The sequence below is a fragment of the Pieris napi genome, chromosome 3 (assembly GCF_905475465.1).
Source record: "Pieris napi chromosome 3, ilPieNapi1.2, whole genome shotgun sequence".
Lineage (NCBI taxonomy): Eukaryota > Metazoa > Arthropoda > Insecta > Lepidoptera > Pieridae > Pieris > Pieris napi.
The window spans coordinates 11,645,107-11,665,749 of NC_062236.1; the positions used below are offsets into that span (position 1 = coordinate 11,645,107).

At 33.9% G+C, this 20,643-nt stretch overlaps 5 protein-coding genes across 10 annotated transcripts; 1 reads left to right on the forward strand and 4 right to left on the reverse strand.

Moving 5' to 3' along the window:
- Nucleotides 1-1,775: 1,775 nt before the first annotated feature.
- Nucleotides 1,776-3,846, reverse strand: LOC125063399 (putative sulfiredoxin). Its single transcript, XM_047669819.1, has 3 exons — nucleotides 3,697-3,846; nucleotides 3,170-3,303; nucleotides 1,776-2,195 (listed from the first exon to the last, which is right to left on the reverse strand). Exons 1-3 carry the CDS (start codon nucleotides 3,749-3,751, stop codon nucleotides 1,986-1,988), a joined length of 399 nt encoding a protein of 132 aa, XP_047525775.1. The 5' UTR covers nucleotides 3,752-3,846; the 3' UTR covers nucleotides 1,776-1,985.
- A 1,467-nt stretch (nucleotides 3,847-5,313) lies between these two features.
- On the reverse strand, nucleotides 5,314-11,103 carry LOC125063452 (homeobox protein extradenticle). Of its 4 annotated transcripts, none has more exons than XM_047669884.1 (8): nucleotides 10,671-11,103; nucleotides 10,427-10,579; nucleotides 9,287-9,465; nucleotides 8,792-8,892; nucleotides 8,412-8,562; nucleotides 7,533-7,629; nucleotides 6,916-7,094; nucleotides 5,314-5,921 (listed from the first exon to the last, which is right to left on the reverse strand). In XM_047669884.1, the coding sequence occupies exons 1-7, from the start codon at nucleotides 10,927-10,929 to the stop codon at nucleotides 6,916-6,918; spliced, it is 1,119 nt and encodes a 372-aa protein (XP_047525840.1). In that variant the 5' UTR covers nucleotides 10,930-11,103; the 3' UTR covers nucleotides 5,314-5,921. The 4 variants fall into 4 exon arrangements, with proteins under 4 accessions (XP_047525840.1, XP_047525841.1, XP_047525844.1 ...); XM_047669885.1 differs by having other exon boundaries at nucleotides 6,916-7,091; nucleotides 10,671-11,102; XM_047669888.1 differs by having other exon boundaries at nucleotides 6,916-7,091; nucleotides 9,287-9,447; nucleotides 10,671-11,100.
- Nucleotides 11,104-11,671: 568 nt separating this feature from the next.
- Nucleotides 11,672-14,106, forward strand: LOC125063251 (glycine--tRNA ligase). The gene has a single exon (XM_047669595.1). It carries the CDS (start codon nucleotides 11,805-11,807, stop codon nucleotides 14,007-14,009), a length of 2,205 nt encoding a protein of 734 aa, XP_047525551.1. The 5' UTR covers nucleotides 11,672-11,804; the 3' UTR covers nucleotides 14,010-14,106.
- A 98-nt stretch (nucleotides 14,107-14,204) lies between these two features.
- Nucleotides 14,205-16,318, reverse strand: LOC125063252 (pre-mRNA-splicing factor 38B). Of its 2 annotated transcripts, XM_047669596.1 has the most exons (7): nucleotides 16,128-16,315; nucleotides 15,922-16,050; nucleotides 15,679-15,803; nucleotides 15,276-15,411; nucleotides 14,883-15,096; nucleotides 14,645-14,803; nucleotides 14,205-14,449 (listed from the first exon to the last, which is right to left on the reverse strand). In XM_047669596.1, the coding sequence occupies exons 1-7, from the start codon at nucleotides 16,141-16,143 to the stop codon at nucleotides 14,269-14,271; spliced, it is 960 nt and encodes a 319-aa protein (XP_047525552.1). In that variant the 5' UTR covers nucleotides 16,144-16,315; the 3' UTR covers nucleotides 14,205-14,268. The 2 variants fall into 2 exon arrangements, with proteins under 2 accessions (XP_047525552.1, XP_047525553.1); XM_047669597.1 differs by lacking the exons at nucleotides 14,205-14,449; nucleotides 14,645-14,803 and having other exon boundaries at nucleotides 14,902-15,096; nucleotides 15,272-15,411; nucleotides 16,128-16,318.
- Nucleotides 16,319-19,370: 3,052 nt separating this feature from the next.
- Nucleotides 19,371-20,345, reverse strand: LOC125048481 (ubiquitin-like protein 5). 2 transcript variants are annotated; one of them, XM_047647169.1, is made up of 3 exons: nucleotides 20,210-20,345; nucleotides 19,943-20,138; nucleotides 19,371-19,578 (listed from the first exon to the last, which is right to left on the reverse strand). In XM_047647169.1, exons 2-3 carry the CDS (start codon nucleotides 20,118-20,120, stop codon nucleotides 19,535-19,537), a joined length of 222 nt encoding a protein of 73 aa, XP_047503125.1. In that variant the 5' UTR covers nucleotides 20,121-20,138; nucleotides 20,210-20,345; the 3' UTR covers nucleotides 19,371-19,534. The 2 variants fall into 2 exon arrangements, with proteins under 2 accessions (XP_047503125.1, XP_047503126.1); XM_047647170.1 differs by having other exon boundaries at nucleotides 19,943-20,123; nucleotides 20,210-20,343.
- Between the last annotated feature and the right edge of the window lie 298 nt (nucleotides 20,346-20,643).

Here is a 20,643-nt window from a genome sequence, read left to right on the forward strand (position 1 = left end):
GTTATAGACTGGGCCCGAAGCGTTTGCCCCCCCTATTAATTTAAAAAAAATCGCGTATATGTATAATTAATAATGGTACAGATTATAAATGTCTTGTAAGAACTTAATTTGTCTGTATTAGTTTAAAATAAAGTAGCTATGAGGTAATGCAACACACTTGTTGAAAGCAAATAATGAATTGCTTGCACAATTTAAATCCTGAAAAATAATTAATGTGCTCAATTTTTTGCTTTTATTAATTATTTTGTTTACGCAACATTATCAAAATGTTTCGTATTAGTGTGGGAATATAGTGAGATGGAAGTGCCAAAGTGTTAATTGTCAACTGGCAATACAAAAGTGTACTCATGTCAGTCACAATTTTTAAATCTAGGTTGTGACACGCGTATGCAAACAATGCAATTTAACAGTTTTTAATTATAAATATCTATAAACTCTTATCAAAAGAAACAATTCTACACGATTTAATAGCGGCGAGTTATTTGACAAAGGTGTAATCTAATTGTTTAAAGAACTATTTACACTTTTTTCTTTAATATATTATCTATATATTGTGCAGTAATTTTATGTAGTCATTGGACTCGGGCTGCCCTCGTCTGGTGGAAACTTATTTTTTAGTTTTCTGAGCTCATATTACAAATAAAATCCCACCAATATTAATGTGTGTTCACATTCCAATTATTATTAACAGATAGACACATTTATTTATCACTTTTTGTAAATAGCAATTTTAGTACAAATTGTAATTTTTTATCTTTGTGCAATTTTTTCTCGAATAAACTTACGGGCGTTTCTAATGAAATTTCCTAGTCTTTATTTGTGCGTGTTATTTTTTATTAATGTCATACTGTGTGCTAGTTGAATCAAAATATATTTTTCATTAAAATATGTAGTATTCAAATTACATTAAGTATAGTAGAAATATATTTTTGCAATAAAACGCAGCTTATGTTAATAAATTTTTTAAACAGAGTATATAAAACCCCATACATTGTAATTTTGACAATAGCAAGTGGTAATGAGAATAATCTGTATAAGAAATATTTTTGTAATGTTTCTTTGTACATAACATCAAAGTATATCATACTTAAAATTAACGATTGTATTTCTATTATTGCTTTTATTTTTAAAATATTGACAATTTTTGTTTGATTATGAAAATAGTCTATGGCAAATAAGTTGCCATACTAATTATGATTTGAAATTTTAACCATAAATGAATTCATCTAACTTACGAAATGTTATATTGTCAAGTGAGCTTTGCGTTTTGTATGATATATATTTTTGTAGTCTTTTATTTATATCTACGAAATAATTTTCTAATTAATATGACATCTCATGTACACATGAAAATATATATTGGATTAGCTATATACGAATTTATGTAGTGTTGTGGATTAAATGGCTTTTAAATGTTCAAATTACATTAGTTTGCGAATGTTGGTGCTATTTAATTTTGTGTTCAAGGCTTTTTATGTGAACATCGTGCTGCCATAACGCCTCAAAACAATATCGGAAGAGAGAAAAATTGTTCTAATACAGCAATTACACAAATTAGTGTAGGACAATTAAATGAATACAAATATCTTTCACGTATGTGGCGGTTTTGTTAATTCTCAGTTTTTCTGACAAAATATTCTTGTGAGGTTTATGGCAACCCAAACGCGCTGGTACAGACGTAGTGTTAAAATATTTTGATATTATTTATGTCTGTAAATATATTGTAAATGCATATCTCATTATGTAGTTAGGAGAGGTAAAATATAAATAAATGGTTGGTAATTGAAAAAGTTTTTTATTCTCGTACTTTAAAACACATACAAGAGTTCATGTTTAACACAGGTGAGAGTGAACATCTATTCTAACAGGTTTTAGTTTAAACCAAAGACAATAAAGAAATATAATCTGTTAAAATAATGCAGATAAAAAATACAGCAGAAGTAAATTACTATTACATATTTAGCATTAAAAATCCTAATTTAAAATTATTTAAGATCAAGGGTACTGCTCCCTAAATACGTGCGTAGATCATTCATTGTGGATTTTATTAACTTAGCTGGTATCGTTGGACGGTTTAGTCGTTTATAGGCAGCGAATCTGTGACAACCGCCGAAACTATAATAATAATTCCCGCCTTCACTTCCCTCGATCCATAACACATCTATTGGTGGAACTAAACCCTGGGCCTCTTCCTTCTGTGGATGAAATATTTCGTATAAAAATTAGGACCCGATCTATAAGAGGTAAAGTTTGTTTCTATGCTACAGTACCAGTCTGGTACCATGTCCAGTTCGTGTCAAACTTCGAAGCGATTAATAATGTACCTATTAAAATATTCAACAATAATAATTTTAGTAGGCGTGTCACATTAATTTACATCATATATATTATTCAATCGTTGAACTGTTTTATTAACCTCTGGAGGTGAAATATACTTGCAAATAAAACCTATTGTTTATTTTGCAAAATGCAACGTAATGAATAAAGTACATAATTTCAATAACAACAACGCTAAGTCATGATATTCGTAAATACAAAAAAGTCTACCTAAATAAAAATCAGAAATATTTACAAAATACGAAGTGACCAAATTCGGGCAAAAACTAAAATCACCCACGCGCTTACCCATCTTACTTACAGCTGCCTTGTGATTTTGTAACTCTATAAGGAGGGAGCTTGTAGTTTATTGTTTATCATAATGCCAAATCGTAAAATGACTGCTTTACGACTGATTTGCGCGCGACCGCCGCTGTGAAAACCGCTGTGAGGGTTCAAAAAGTGAGTTACAGAATCGCAAGGCTGAAATAGGAATGGGTAGGTCATACTGCAAGGTATACAGATAAAAGATAGAACGCCGAGGCCATCCGCTGGAGGGGACCTCCAGGAAAAAAAACGTGAAAAATGGATTATGATTTCTGGGGAAAAATGAATGGAGCAAGCAAAGAACATATCCAACTGTAAAGTTTAGGAGCCTCCCCCTTTACCCAAAAGGGGTCCATACAAAAGTAATGAAAATAACAATAACTATCTTTGTGTAGAATAACAAAACTAACACCCATTTTAATTGTAATACTATGGAATTAAAGTGGCTTTATTAAAATGCTTTTATATAATCATAGGTACAATAACAGGTTTGCATCAGTCGCGTTAAATTAAGCAATAATTTTACCTGAATAGTTTCCATAAGTGACTCAACTTTCTTCTCATCTAATTCCGGTATAAATGGTCGTATTATGACTGACATCGGTACATCATGTATTTCCTCAACATACGCACTGTGTATACTCGTCATCCTTATGGGTACTAAATACAAAAATAAAATTAAGGAAAGCATATCTTGTTGTGACGACATCTTCCATTTACGTTTGCTATTATATTACTGAGTCATATCATATAAACATTGTGTAAAATACTGTAATATAATGAGTTTTCCGTGTCTATTAAAGGACAACATATGATATTTGAAACCACTTCAAAATTACATTAATCGTGCAAACACAATGTACATGAATCGATGATGATGATGATGATGATGCGTATGCTACAAATATTGAATGCAACTTGAAAGATTTAAATTTCGCGCCATTTCTTTGGTTTAATTAACACTTTTTTATTAAACTGGCTTAATAAATGTATAACACGGTCAAGTTATTCTACAAAAAACATGGAAAAAAACAATTTGAATGTATTACTTACTACGAATATTTTTCACTATCACAGATTTTGTCAATAGTATAATCGATTTTATCATAACAATTTTATGTTTTCAGGGCCACATTGATATCACTCGACTGGCGAGTAGCGTATTTACTTGTTGACTGAGTTATGACTAATTTACGAGACTGTAGTGTCGGTTTGAAGGTTAACTAATTCATTCACTTGAATTACGTCATAGCAAACGTAAAGATACGGTCTAGTGGTTAATGTTCAACCCTTAACACTGAGGTTGTGCGTTTTAGCCCTGGCTGAGTAATAAATTTAATTTTCCTTGTGTGCTCAACTTTTGCTCGTACTGTGAAGGTAAACTTCTTGTTCTTTACCCTCTGGTCTTTTTTATTGTTCCGTTCGTTGCCTGGAAGAAATCGATTGATAGCGATAAGGCCGCCCGTTGCCTAATAACTTATGTAACCTGCTTTTTTTATATGTATGATTTTGTATAAGGTAACGAGTTGTCAAGGAAACGAAAAATCAAATATATTCCTGGATCCAACAAAATAATGATTACTTAATTAAAACAGAAACGATCAACGATGCAACTTGCACCGCGGCCTCAAGGCGCCACAGAACTAAATTTTATTTGTTGTAATAACTACGGCTGTTATTTAATATAATATATGATATCAATATGTGGCCAAGGCAAATAACTAATTCGACGTTTATTGATCTAAAAACCTATTGATGTTTGATTAAAGGTGAAAATAAAACTCCCAATAACTACACAAAAAATGTATTTCATCAATCTGATGGTCAATAACATTGAAGTCGTATACATGGTGTTCACGCGCCGCTGCGCTCGTAATACATTGTAATATAATTAGATATAATATTTAAATAAATAATTCACAAAGGGACGTAACAGCGACGCGATTCTAAAGGTGGGAACTGACCAATGTTACGAAGTGTAATGTAACATGTAATGTAATGTTCTACAGCGAGCATTCGTGCAGTCAGTACGTCGTGTTACGTTGTTTTCCCCCGTAACACGACGTACTGACTGCACGGAATGCTCGCTGTGTAACATTACATTACATGTTACATTACACCTCGTAACGTTGGTCAGTTCCCACCTTTATGCGAAGTAAAACATGATCAAATAATCTTTTTCTCGTATACTGTTTCAGATATATTGATTTAGAACATTACTTACATCTATTTATGCCGTTTCCATAAATTACTAATCGTATATTCGTTAGGTCTGCGTTCTCAAGAAACTTATCTATAAAAAAATATTTTGTGCTAGTAACATTATAGCACCACACAATAGCTGATGTTCACTCTCAACCATAGACATTGAGAATGGACTGTACACTTGACATCACCGTCAAGAGAGGTTTATATATCGGACTACATATATAGCTAGAAAAAACATAACAGTCCATTCACAACGTCCTTTCTCACCACTTCAGTGCACACAAATGTAAATTAAAAACTAAGTAATTAGCCCGCGTGACAAGAGTACAGTGTGCGCCTAACACAACCATCGCTACATATTAAATTGCACACTCCTCCCTTGGTGGCTGGCACTGGCAAGAATATAATTTAAAATTCATTATTTACTTGAGAAATCCAATTCATTATTAATAATCAGTTCAGATATGGGAAGCTAAAGTTTTGCCTTAACTTAAACATAATAATCAAATATAATTTGTTAAGTCAAACTCACATCCAGTCTTCGATAAAATCTGACAGCCATGCAAGGGATACTATTCAGCACAAAATATCTCAACTTATACTACCTTAGATTAACTTAAAACTATCGTATATTTATATTCCACCGTAAACGCGGTGAATATCGAGATCCCGCCACAATTAACACTAATACTGCCGAAAGAATGCCAAATAATACTTGCTGCCATTACACGAATCGAATTTGCTGTAAAAACTACATCACTAAATAAATGGGGCTACAAATAATTCCTATTACAAAAGATACATTCTCGTTGCTGCGTAGGCCTTCGAGGGGATCGTTCCCCATATTAAAGACATTCAGTTACACATTTAATAATAAATTATAGTTTAATTTAGAGAAGCAATAACTTGAATAACTGGTGTATAAATCCTTAAAGAGTTCGTGTAAATAATTTAAAAAGAAATACTGGGTCACAGTGAATGCTACAATGTCGGGACATGGTATACGTATGTTGTTACTCGCCGTCTGCGCCGCCACGCCCAGCGCCTGCCGCGGCGAGGTAACGCCACACCTTAATAAGATATTTTTACATTTAATAATTGAAAGGACCTTCCGAACATCAAAATGTTCGGAACTTTGGTAATAGGTTTTGATTACTATATATACAGTCTAACTGAAACAGTCACTAAGGAAGCGTTCAAGTATTACGTAACGAATTTGGGGGGGGGTCCTTTTGTAAAACGTTAAGATGCGGGGCGGGGACTGAATTACGCGTTATTGTTAATATTATTTTCGACTTTCAAATACTTTACACCACATAATGGTAACTTTTAGGTATAAAGAGTCACTAGGTGGTCACGAAACGTTTTACTATACTTGGGTACAGAAAAACGTTACGGCGCGTTACATGGGGGGGGGGTCAATAATCTACAAAAATTACGTAACGTAATACTTGAACGCTCCCTTATTTACATATAAAATTATGCTGTAAATGGAGAATCTGCTGCAGAGGGAAGTTAACAATTGGTGGGATGGCACAGGATTCCCTGCTGGAAGTTTTTCGTTTCAGAGGCTTCACTTTTTGGATGGCTGAGCAAATGGAGTAGCTCCGTTTCTCTTCCATAATATAATCAGTATTATAAGTATTTTAATATGTAATATATAATTTACTTATGATTTCTCTAGTAACAGCTATTTACTAATCTCTCAGTCCCCTTGTATTTTGTTATATAGAATTGAAACATTATTTGAGCTAAAAATAACTCATAATCATTTAAAAGATCTAAAACAAGCAAAGCAAAATCTTTTGATATTTGAAATCATTGTTTTAAACGGTTAAAAATTATGAGTCTACTTGGTAAAAACAGATTCAATATATAATGTTTTCCAAATTGTTTCTATTAAGAAAGAACAAAAAAACAATTACACATAATAAAAAGGTATGTAAAGTTGAAAGAGAAATCCCCCAAACTAGGATTCCTTGTGTTGTGGGCGCTAGTCTGTTCCGTTTGTCAAATTGTACTTGACTTATTATATTATAATATAATCGTAATAAAAGTAATCACCTATGGCGAAAGATCCTGGTGCATAGGATCATATCCCATGGAGCCATCGTAGGGCGGCTGAGGCTGGTCGTAGGGCGGGGCCGGCAGAGAGTAGCCCATGGAGTCCTGCGTAGGCGCCGGAGACATCATGGGCGTGGCCGTGCCTGACGCCGCCCCCATCGAGTACGGTGATGCGCCTGCTGCAGGTCGCCCCCACATTATAATACCTCATTATGAACACATGCATCTATCTATAGAACTCGATTTTATTACCTCACTTGGCATAATTAATAAGAAACGAAAAAATCTTCTATGGTCATAAATATACAATGGTTAATCTGTACGTGCCATGGCTGTACATTTTGATCACTTATAAGCGTGACGATTTCCTAAATCGTCGGAGTCACGCCCCGAGAGCATTGCCAGACGTAGGCACTCTCTTTGACTGTTAAATTGCATTCACTTACATAGCAATTAACATTTCATTATTTCGCTCATATTCTATTGTTATACGCGAGTGGCTAATATAGAGTAAAACAAGAATCTTCTATTATTTAAAGCACCCGATGACCCAGGAACCGTACATAATCTGCAGTACATAGGTAATTAAAACAAATCTGAATTGAAGCAATAATTACCAGCAGCCTTCTTAGCGGCGTAGAGATTGGCTTCCTCCTGTGCCTTGCCAATGTTCTTCTTGTAACGGATACGTTTGTTGCCGAACCAGTTGGAGACCTGTACATTTATTTTATAAAATAGGAGAGCAACGTCTACGGGACTGCCGTGTAAGTTGCCGACCTTTGAGGGAGTATTGCGTTCTTTTATTAGTCCAGTCTCCTATGGTGAATATCGAAAACATTCTTAAGGTCGCTAGTTCGCATGCCTAGAGAAGCGGATTCTAGCACATTTTCAGCCATGGAGATGATCACAATGAAATAACGTAAATGTTATTTTGTTGTTTGAATCTCGCAAAGGGGCAGAGAAACAAATTTCCACGTCTGTTTTAATGTTTTCACAACAAACAATTGTTTTGCCGTGTGCCTATGGCTTATACGTTAGCAATTAATGACGGAGACGGTCACGCTAAAGTGAATGTATAAAATTTTAAAAATAAATTTATTATGTAAAAATGTATTCAGTATAAAAACTAGTTATTATTCATATACAATAAACGTTGGGAGCTTCGCAAACTGTCGTAGTTTGATTTATAATTAAACATAATAATACAATTTTAAAACACAGTCAAAACATACTCCAAAAATCGCGTCGTATAAACGAAACATTAACATATAACCTACCAGTCACATATCCATGATACCTAAGTACTTTTAGAGTACCTGTGACACCCTAATGCCGCACTGCCTGGCCAACTCTGCCTTGACCTCCTCGCTAGGGTAAGGGTTAGCGAGGTGCGAGTAAAAGTAATCGTTTAGGAGGTCCAACGCTCGCTTGCTGAAGTTCCTCCTCTTCCTCCTGGCGTCGACAAAGCTGAAAGGCAGGCAATATGCAGATGTTACCTGCGAGACCGTGATGCCGCACTTGCGAGCCAGCTCCTCCTTAGCCTCCTCACTGGGGTAGGGGTTGGAGAGGTGCGAGTAGAAGTACTCGTTGAGAATCTCCGACGCTTGTTTGCTGAAGTTGCGGCGCTTTCGGCGCGCATCCAGGAAACTGCAAGCGGTAATCGAGGCAGAGGTTGAGCTGGGACCAAGTTGCTGTTTTGCGGCTAATTATCATTCACTTTTCGGATAAATGGTACAAATTAAAATATGCTTTCATCGGAATTCGACAAACATTGCAAAAAAACCTAAATAAAAAATTATATTACATATATTTTAGCCTTTAATTTATTTTCAAAATCGACTAATAATGTATAACGCTAGAAATATTAAGTTATTACCGTGAACGAAGTATCATGACAGCCTCACAAGTCGATTGTTTCAGCTGCATTTGTATGGAACTGAACTTCTTGTGAATAATCTGCACCATACGCTCAATCTCCTACAATGTATAGAATTGTATAAGTTAACTTAAACAAAGGGTACCGGGTTCGATTCCCGGTTCGAGGGCAAGATTTAATTTAATTTAAATTTGTTCTCGGCCTTTGGGAGGGTTGTGCGGTACCGGGCGAGTGCCTAAACCGTACATGGAACACACGGCCGAATTTCTAAAGACAAGCACGAGTTATACAAAATCCTATACTTGACGCTGGCTAATGCACAAATCGTGCCAGAGCCATAAAAAAGAAAAAAATAATCTCTGTATAGTCTATGATCTTTTCTCTATATATAGTCAAACCACCAAAACTTAATGAGAGCTGTAACTCAGTCCACTGAGTAAATAAATACTCCATTATTAAAGGCTTAAATTAGATAAACAGGCAGGAATAACTAACCTTTGGAGTAATGGGCCGAGTACGGCTCTGCTCTCTTAAGAGATTCATGACGTGAGTAGTGAACTCATTGCAGGCATTTTCATACTTGTCAAGCTCCTGATGATAAATCTGACGGATCTGCGCCAACTTCGCACGGTAGTCCGAGTGCTCGATCGCGTTATCTGCTTGGGCCACAGTGCCTTAAGTTGCAGCGGACAAAAAACATCTCATGCAACTCCGTACCATGTATTAGTATATATTTACATTTATAACCTTTACTCCCTTATAATATATAAAATATAATACAGAGTATAAAAGCGTGATAACTGCAACATATGATTTATTTGAATAATGAAATAGTTTTTGTAATAAAATAAATTAAATACCATCTCTGTACGTGATTGTTTATAATATGCTCAACCATGCATTATTTATTCTAAAAAAAGAAATAGAATCAAGTATTTCAGTCTGAGAAAGCTTAACTTGTAAAGAAATTATGTGTAAAAAAATACATAAAAAAATTATATTTTATATTTATCGTAAACTTTTTATGTATACATGAACAAAACACCTGACAAAGAAACAATGTAATCAAAATACATCATTTATATGGGTGATTCTATGACTATTATTTAATTTAGAATGTTGTATATATTTAAATAACGATTCAAACATATTTCATAGTTCACTTTAAATGAATGTTGAAAATTATCCAGATAACTACTTAAAGATGCAAGTCTACAATGTCAGTAATAATAAAAGTGTTTAATTTAATTTATTTAATAATATTTATTGCAAAGTCAATAAGTCTCTGCTTTAATAAATATAGATAAATAAGTGATAGTACAATAAAAATGAGGAATACTCAGCAAATTTTTTTATAGAAATTAGACTGATGAATAACCCATATAACTGAACTCATTAAATCATGCATGTATTACATAAAATCTGTTGGTGCTTAGCTTTTATAAACCCCCACCCAAAAGCAATTCAACAAATCCCACAATAGATGGGGTTAACTATTATAATAAAGACTAGAACATCTAAATAAATTGATTAAATCTATAATTGAGCCTAATGTTTTATTGCCTTATGACAGACATTAATTACATATTTGCTTCAAAGGTTTAAAATCAATAGACTACTATGTTTGGTACACACCCCATTCTCCAGCAGCAGCCGAAGCAGAGGCAGCAGCACCTGCTCCTCCACCCTTTTCAGGACCTGCTACACCCTCTGCTATCAACATGTTGTCTAATCTCATCAGCTGAGGGTCTGGTGGCTCCTCTTCTTGCGTGTTGCGAAGCGACAAAACTATAAAAAGTAAATTATAAAGATTATTTATAATTTGAGGCCTAATCATCATACATTTCGAAAATGCATTATATATATAGTATTTCGTTACCAGTTTTTTCCTTAATTTCGCACAGCACTGAAAACAAGGCAGGTTTCATTCTATGACAGTTTAAAGTGTGCTTTCTGGCCTGAGCTTCATCTAGACTCTGGTCTGTTATATTCATTATTTGCTGTAATATCTCGCCAATATCCTGCTTTCTTGCCTCATTGTCGCCTGTAGTAGGAGTGCCTTCGCTACCAGGCAATCCATAGCCCTGCGGTCCCATGAGGCCACCGCTATGCGCCATCATTCTATTAGGATCATCCATTTTAACTTAACACATTAATTTTACTTAAGTTAAAGCAGTATACACGATTGGATATAAATTATTTAATTTCACTAACAACTGTAAAAAACAGAAATCTGTAAATATCTAGGGCTTCTCCCTCTGTAATAAAAGTAAGATGGCCGCCTCCTTTGTGCTGTCAATATGGAATATTGAAAAAGAAAACAAATAATTAAAACTCGTCCTATCTCACTAGTAGTATATGTAACAGAAAGAGAAAGAACATTATATTACTTCCGTTGACAGATAATAAAGGGTAGACCGGTTCTAGATTTAACGATTAGGTTTTTTTTCATATAAAGTTCTCTGTAATAATACTATCTCACAATCTGGCATGTTAGAAAGGGCTTGACTTAATTTGTGAAAATGTTTAATAAGTATTAAGTACCAAAATTATAGTTTTCAATAATTTTGTTAAAATATCGTTACATTATTATAGTTATTCGATTTCAATTTGATAGCGTTATTTGTTGATATTTTGTAGCATTATTTTTTATATTTCGCTTATTAATGAGATGTATGTTTAAACTTTAATATAATATCTAAATGCTTCGTATAATTTGCTTTTTGAGTCTTTATTTTGTCATTTGGTAACACTAATGTGACGGGCATCATCAGACGTCATGTCATGTTGGCAAATGGCAACCAGATAACCGGATTAGCAAATTGTCAATGCTAAAAAATAAAAATTGTGACGTTGAGTAACGTTAAATGTTAATGTCGGAATGAGATATTTCGTCAGCGAATTTGACTGAAGTGACATGAAAACGTAAATTGGAAACACCGAACACGTCGAATTCCTTCACTCCCGGCTTACCATATGTGAACCTCAAAAATAATTTATATATCTTTATTAAATGAGACATATATTAAGCTCAGTATTCAATTGTAGTGTATCAATTAGCAAATCCTTTAAAAGAACTGCTATTCAAATCAGGTTTTCGCATAGTGTTCCAAAGTGGGGTAGCAATAAGCTTCACCGAAAAATTAAGATCCAGCATCCGTTTCGAGAAATAATTATGGCAGATCCCAAAATTGAGGAAATCCTTGCACCTTTGCGAGCCAATGTCAAAGAGCAGGGTGATTTAGTTCGGAAACTCAAAGAAGAAAAGGCTCCTGAATTAGACATAAAAAAGGCTGTCGCTGAACTAAAGGTACGAAAAAAGACATTAGAAGACAAAGAACTGAGCCTTGCACCTACAGAAGAGTGGTTTGATAGAGCCAAAATGGAAGATTTAATTAAGCGGCGGTTTTTCTATGATCAATCCTTTGCAATATATGGGGGTATTACAGGTCAGTTTGACTTTGGCCCAATGGGGTGTGCGCTGAAAAGTAACATGATACAATTGTGGAGAAAGTATTTTATTCTCCAGGAACAGATGCTTGAGGTTGATTGCTCTATCTTAACTCCTGAACCAGTACTCAAAGCATCTGGGCATGTGGAAAGATTTGCTGATCTCATGACTAAGGATGTTAAGTCTGGAGAATGCTTTAGATTAGATCACTTGATAAAGGCTCATTTAGAGAAAATTAAAAGTGAAAAAAATACTAAGCCTGAACTTAAAGCTGAAATTGAAGACATCCTTGTTAAACTTGATGGAATGACTGCTGATGATATGTCCTCATTGATGACAAGATTTAATATGAAATCTCCAGTTAGTGGTAATGATTTAAGTCCACCTATTGAATTCAACCTTATGTTTAATACACAAATTGGGCCATCAGGATTAGTAAAAGGCTTCTTAAGACCAGAAACAGCACAAGGTATATTTGTAAACTTTAAGAGATTGTTGGAGTTTAATCAAGGAAGACTACCTTTTGCTGCAGCACAAATTGGTAATTCATTTAGAAATGAAATATCTCCTCGATCTGGACTTCTCAGAGTTCGAGAATTTACCATGTGTGAAATTGAGCACTTTTGTGACACAAAAGACCACCCTAAATTTGATTCTGTAAAAGATACTCAAATGCTCTTTTACTCTGCTGATAACCAAGAGCAAGGTAAAGCCGCTGAGATAATGACAATTGGTGAAGCAGTGTCCAAAGGAATAGTTAACAATGAAACTCTTGGATACTTCATGGCCAGAATTCACTTGTACATGCTAGCTGTTGGCATTGAACCAAAGAAACTACGTTTCAGACAGCATATGAGCAATGAAATGGCACATTATGCCTGTGATTGCTGGGATGCTGAGTGCCTTTCTAGTTATGGGTGGATAGAATGTGTTGGATGTGCGGACAGATCAGCATATGATTTAACACAACACACTAAAGCAACTGGCACTCGTCTAGCTGCTGAGAAGAAATTACCAGCTCCTAAACAGATAGATGTTGTGGAAGCTGTTACTAACAAAGCTGCAATTGGAAAGCAATTTAAAAAGGATGCTAAGGCAATCAATGATGCACTTTTAGCATTAGGTTCTTCAGAATTGGAACAACTTGAGAGCAAACTTGAAAGTTGTGGAGAATATACCCTGGTCACTGCAAATGGAGACTTTACACTCACTTCTGATTTGATCAGTGTAAAGAAGACTCAGAAAACAGTTCATGTTGAAGAAATTATCCCTAGTGTTATTGAGCCTTCCTTTGGTATTGGAAGAATCCTCTATTGCATTTTGGAGCATAACTTTAAATTGAGAGAAGGTGATGAGCAAAGAACTTATTTCTCACTGCCTCCAAGTGTTGCTCCAATAAAATGTGCTGTTTTACCTCTAAGTGGAAATGCAGAATTTCAACCTTTTGTAAGAGAATTGTCGCAAGAACTGACAGCAGTGGATGTATCCCACAAAGTAGATGATTCTTCTGGGTCCATTGGAAGAAGATATGCCCGAACTGATGAACTTGGTGTTCCATATGCTGTAACTGTTGATTTTGATACAGTACCCGAGCCTCATACTGTAACTTTGAGAGAAAGAGATGGAATGGGACAAGTTCGGCTTCTTCTATCTGATGTGCCTCAAGTAGTAAGAGACTTGTCTAATAGTAAAATATCATGGTCAAATGTAGAAGAAAAATATCCAAAATTTGAACAGCAAGAAACAGTGAAAGGTGTTGCTGCATAGTTCATAAATATTGTTTGAACAGATGCTTTTATTCTACATCAAAAAATTTGCTTATTTATTCATATTACTTATTAAGCATAAATAGTTATGATTTGAACTATATTTTCTTTCTTAGTTTTCAATCATTTTTATTTGTTGGAATGTTTATGATATATATATATATATATGTATAGTTTTAATAAATAAAAAATAATCTATAAACGCCATATCTATTTTAATTATCAATTACATGTAAACAAAATAGAGGTAAAAATGTTCATTATCTAAAACGACGATCTCTAGAACGAGACCTATGTCGAACGCGTTCTCTCGATCTCTCCCTGTGGCGATCGCGAGACCGGTCGCGGTATCTTTCACGATCACGGTCGCGGTCTCGGCGATCACGGTCACGATTGCGATCGCGATCCCTATCATCACGTCTAGCTCGATCTTTTGCATATCTGAAAATTTCAAACCATTTTTAAAATACTAATAGTTTATCTGGCTTTGGGATACTAGTAATACTATTCTCTATATACAAACTGTTACTTATCTGAAACCCTGACAAAAAGTTGACCAGTGTTTTGATCATGGACAAATATTTAGGTTACAAGCAATAATTAATAATATCTTGATAAAGCTTTTAAAATATTTACCTATCTTTATCACCATCTCCATAATCTCTTTTGTCTCTGTCATCATGTTCTCTTCTATCAACATCTGGACGATTTTGGTTGTAATTGCTTGCATTACCTGTTCGGTAGTTAGCTGCTGGCTGCTTTACAGGTGCCATTTGCCTGTTGTGCTCTGCTAATCTAAAAAATAAAATTATTTAAATATAAAACTAAACACATTCATTTAATACAACAATAATATTAAACTAAATTATCTTACTTTTGCTCAATCTGTTTTTGAATAGGCACAGGAATTCTTGGAAACAAAGTGCTGAACCAATCTAGCTTAATGAGCATCTGACGTACTAATGCACCAATTGTGGTTGGGCCACCTCCACCGGCTCTAGGGTCCACCTCTTCATCATCATCTAGGTAGTCCACATACCAATCAAAAAGATCTGCAGGTGGCTGAGTGTAGCGAATATACATAAAACCTGAATATAACAAAAGATTTTTAATTAACTTCTATCTTATAAAAAAGTATTAATTACTATAGTATTTCTTGTCCAAGATAAGATATTATTAAGAGTTAATTTATTAGTTTTGTTTTGTGTTGCTTTGATGACAAAGTAAAATTAAATTGAAATACATTAAAAAAATATATCATACCTACCAAGAGCTCTGATGTAGGGTGAGTCTGAGTGTTGAAGAAGTCCATTCACCTGTTTACGAGTCAATCTCAAAGTATACAATTTGTACAAAAGGCAAAATGCAGTGGAAACAATACCTCCTGCACCTACTCCTCTTACCTGTGTCAAAAAATATCACATTAATTTTTAGGAAAAATTAAAAGTTACATAAATGAATTTAAAATGACAAAGAAAGTAAGCTACAGAAATAAATTTATCTCAATTATTATTGAAAATATATAAAGAAGAGTTTAAAAATATGTTAAATTTCTGAAATAAACTAAAAACAGATTTAACAATAGGATAGTTAAGATTATAAACGGGTTGGATTTAGAAATCTATAAACAGTAAGTAACACAATAAATTTTAGTTCATTAACATACTCACGCCGCCACACATGCCGGTCTGGCCCGCGGTCTTGCGACTTCCCCGTTCCCATGGCTCCAAATGCTTCACTTGGTAGTATATTTCATCCACTACCTCATGGTAAGTTTTTAACTTGAAAAGATGAACTGCAAAGAGACCAATGGGTTACTTAGGACAAATGAATACAATTTACAGCATGAAAGTCGCATCACAATAGCTGCTGAAAAACCAAACCTCTGTGAGTTGTTAAGTTTGCTTACCTACCTTTGAAGTAGCTAGAACCTTGAATATTCGCTAATATTAAAGGGTTCAGATTCATAGTCTGTTCATTACCCCATATTGGTAGAACATTATGCTGCTTACTAGTTTTAGTTGGCTTTTGTTGATTGAAATCTGTAAAAAGGATGATGCATCATTTAGAAACACCCGTAGGTACGCCACGACAAAATTATTTTGTTATTAGCACCCACCTTCCGCCTCTGACATATTCTCAACAAATAATACTTATCCTAAGTAATTTTAAATTTATAAAAGTTCGGTAACTCTCGCCAACAAACTGTATTATGACAAACAAAATTTTCACGTTCAGAGCAAAGCCATTTTTACCACGCTCGGACACAACCACACACAACTGTCAAGATATAACATCCAAAGAAAGTGACATTACTACAACATTGACATAGCGACGTTGGACCGTCGAAATGACATAAAAAATAGGGATGAACTATCTGATCTTGGACGATTGGTCAGAATTAGGCCATTTGATCAGATTAGCGGATTTTATTAAATGCATAAGACATCAAATTTGTCGATGTATGAATATGTCGACAGGAACTGTCATTTTCAAACAAATTTAGCTTTAGCCTTTCTACAAACACTACTGTTAAGGCATCTTGACTAGGGCCCTCAGTGCTTTGCACGGTAGATCGACACAACTCTTTAAATAATAAAATCCACAATTAAATTATTAAACCGTCAAACAAACTACGATCTGAAATAATATGTTTATCGAATATAAATGAAATGTTGAACTCTGTAAAATGATGATGCATCATTTAGAAATATCCATACCGCCACGACAAAATTATTTCGTTATTAGCAGTTAGCACTCAGCTCTCGCCTCTGACATACTTTCAGCAAACAATATGTTCAGATTTCATTTGATCATTGACCAACTGCTGACATAGCTCACGTGTGTTCCAAATCTTAGCAGGTAAAGATGCGCAATGCACCAACAGCTGACTAGAATATCATGTATGTGTGAATAGGTGTAATTACTATTTAAGAAAATGTCTTTGAATAATAAATCAGATTTCAATATTGCTGTCTTATTCACTTCTCGCTTCCTCTCAAAGTGGCGAAGACTACTTCGGGCCCTTAATTATAGCGGTGAGCTTGCCCGGTAGGTTACCTTAGGTCTCTTGGTGCAGAGATCCCGTACTTATTTATATATTCACTATTTATGCGTTAGGGTACGTCTGTAGGGCTTAGGTAAAGGGTAGGGGGTAGGGTTGTTAGATTCTTACGTCTCACCCTCTCATATATTTTGTTATCTAGTGTAGCTTGCTCATACATACATTACATAATTATACTATATACAGATAATGACACCTCCAAACTCCTGACATATAATACATATAAATTTTAAACACACATTTCACAGTCCACTGTCTAGCAAGCTGTACACAATACTTATCTTAAGTAATTGAAAGTATAAACAAATTTAGTAACACTCTCTCTCACACATACCTAGTATAAATTACAAAAACGAAACTGAGCGTTAAGTCGGACTCTCGCATGAAAAAATGTTTTTTTAAATCTCAGCCTAATTTTCCCGATAAATCTTATTATTTATTATATTAGTTACCCAAGGCCACAGGCCTAGACAGACGGCCAGACATATTCTTTAAAATAAATAAGCCCGATCGGACGAGCTACTTTACGGCCCATCTGACTTCGAATTACACTGACACTGAATTAGTGGCATGGAATTAATTTCGTGACATTATTTTTACAAACAGTTTCACGTGAAATTTAATATTTTCGTAATGCATGCATTAATTTCATGACTGCAAATGAGTTTCGTGGCCTTTTCTTTTTTGAATGAAATTAGTCTCATGCAACTAATTTCATGATGGAACTTTTTTCTTAATAGTCTTTTGTATATGGAGAAGCATCTCTTTAGCTACATTGAGTATAGAAAAATAAAGCTTTGATGCTGATGGGGCCATAGTTACTGCGATACTGAGGATTTCACGACACTAATTATTTTATGAAATTACTTTCGCATATATGGAAACTACTTTTGTGAAGCTGATTTTCCATTCACGCCACTAATTTCGTAATGTAATTCCGGCTTTGTAGTTCTATGAAAGTTGATCAAACGTTTCAGAATAATTGTCTATGGAACAGAAGGTCAAAAGGTTTTCAGTAAAACAAAAATCAGTTTTTTTTTAATGGCTCTGGCACGGTTTGTGCATTAGCCAGCGTCAAGTATGAGATTTTTATAATTCGTGCTTTTTGCCTTAGAAATTCGACCATGTCCTCCGTATACGGTTTAGGCACTCGCCCGGTACCGCACAACCCTCCCAAAGGCCGAGAACAAATTTAAATTAAATCTTGCCCTCGAACCCGGTACCCCTCACATAGCTGCCAATTAATAAGACCGCTAGGCTATGAGGCCATGTACACATGTCAGAAGTGAAACTTCTTTGGAAAACTAATGTTTAAGTCTTGTTCATATTTATACAAATCTAAAACTTTAGATTTCCGAGACTTAGAGGGAGGGAAATATGTTAGAAATTTAATTGTCATTAAAATATTAAGTGTTGAAAATTAATATCTACAAATTATATTTTTTTTTAATTTATTTCTTCGATAATACAATTAACGTGGCATTTCAATTTACAATTTGGCATTTGAGATTTCATAAATTCTCTTTACGAAATTTTAAATTAAAAAAATAGAATTGCTATAAGGTAGGTAATTCGACCTTCTCACTCTCTATCAATCGGTTTCAATCGCTATCTCACGTTTCTTCGACAAAAACGCAGCACGTCATCGTGACGTTCCGTAAAAATTTTACCCTCTTGCGCCTTAAAACAAGTTTCACTTCAATAAAACTTCTAATTGTTAAAAAAAGAGTGTGTGTACTTATGTACACGCGTTAGAAATTATACTTCTTTGGCGTATGGAAAAAAAAACTAAAATGCAGTAGTGATTAACGATAAATATTAAAATTAATCAATAAAATTATTATTAGTAAATACTAACACCGTCGTATATGAAATTGATTTAATAAAAACACCAAGATAATATTTAATTATTCACACTGTTTAATTGTACTGTTAGTTGTTACGAAACAAGTGTTCTAAATATAAAAATACTAGAATATACAACTTGAACATAGTTATTATCGATTTTCATGCCACCTAGAACTTTATACTGATAATTTTGTGTCACGGTGCGCGCGCATCGTAAAATTTCACTCTCATCAATTTTTCATAACGCGCCTAAAGAAGTATAATTTCAAAAATATAAGTAAATGCCCTCTTTTCGAGCAAAAGTACCAATATGTGCCAGCATTAGCAGCTTGTTATTATAGAAAATTGGTGCACTGCAACTTTCTTTGCTGTGCATGCTGAAGCCACTAGGGCAATACTGCTTCGTATTAAGTTATATATACAATCAAAGTTCCAAATAAATGGCAATAAAAAACTTTATCTTTTTACTTTTTTATATCTTAGTGAAATTCACATTAGACACATTGTCCTCATTATTGATTTTGTTATAAATTTCCTGGTCATGGACATCTTCAAATTGACCATCAATTCAAACTGGGTTGTAAAATTTCTTGAAATGTTATTTTTTTTGTTTCTTATTGATAATACAGCTCTAAATTCATTCCATCATGAATTTCATCTGATTCTCTAGTTAAGTAAAATTATATTAGAATAAAGCAGAATATAAGCAATTTTAAAATACAACTGTCTCCACCCTTAATCTTAAGTTTTAGGAAATATATAAGAAAAGCCAGTTGTATGGGACAAATACACCTGAACTTTTAGATGGTCATTTTGTTTTTTTAAATAGAAATAAGCTTATTGAATAACTTAGGGTTCTGTTTATAATTCTAAGGTTTTTTTTTAGAGGTACATGCGGTTGAGAGGCAGCTTTTAAAAAAATGCCTAGTAGGCACATTAAAATACCAAAGCTTTAAGATACTTTTCTTTTTAAAACTAGGAAATTTAAACTATTCTATGTTAAATATATTTCAAAAGGATACAATCTGAGAGTCGGATATGGTCTTTGAACACAGTATACCATTTCTTCAGGACAATTTTATCGTACCTGGTTCCTGTTTGTGCTGCTATTAACTTTTTAAGGTCTCCAACAGTATCGTCAGGATTACATTTTACACGAACTTTCTTTCCTAATCGGTCGTTACATGTTACTTCCAGCATTTTCTATATGTATAAAACCTGGAAAGTTAGTTTTTTTATTTAATTTTGAAATATTTGATTTGTTACAAACCAAAATAATAACAGGATACCTTTTCTAATTTTCTAGTAATTTAAACAAGCTTAGGGTTAATACATTAGTTTATGAACTTATTACTTAACCAAACAACAAAAGGCATATTATTTTTGAGTTACAATATGTTCACAGACAATACAAGTTTATCTAAATTATGACGTCTGTCATCAAGTCACAGATGACACAAAAGTATATAGAATAATATATAATTAATGTTTCTTTTTTAAAGTGATGTTAAAGTATAACCGTTTTACTTTATTAATAATTTAATCAATAATTATATGGCCTAGTGGAATTATTTCATAGTTAAACGAGATGTGACATTAATTTTGACATTTATATTCTAATAAAAACATCCGGTGAAGTAAGTCTTATTTATTTTAAATTACCTTCCTAAGCTATTTTTAAGTCAATTACTTTCTCATAATATTAAAAAAGTATGTAATTGTT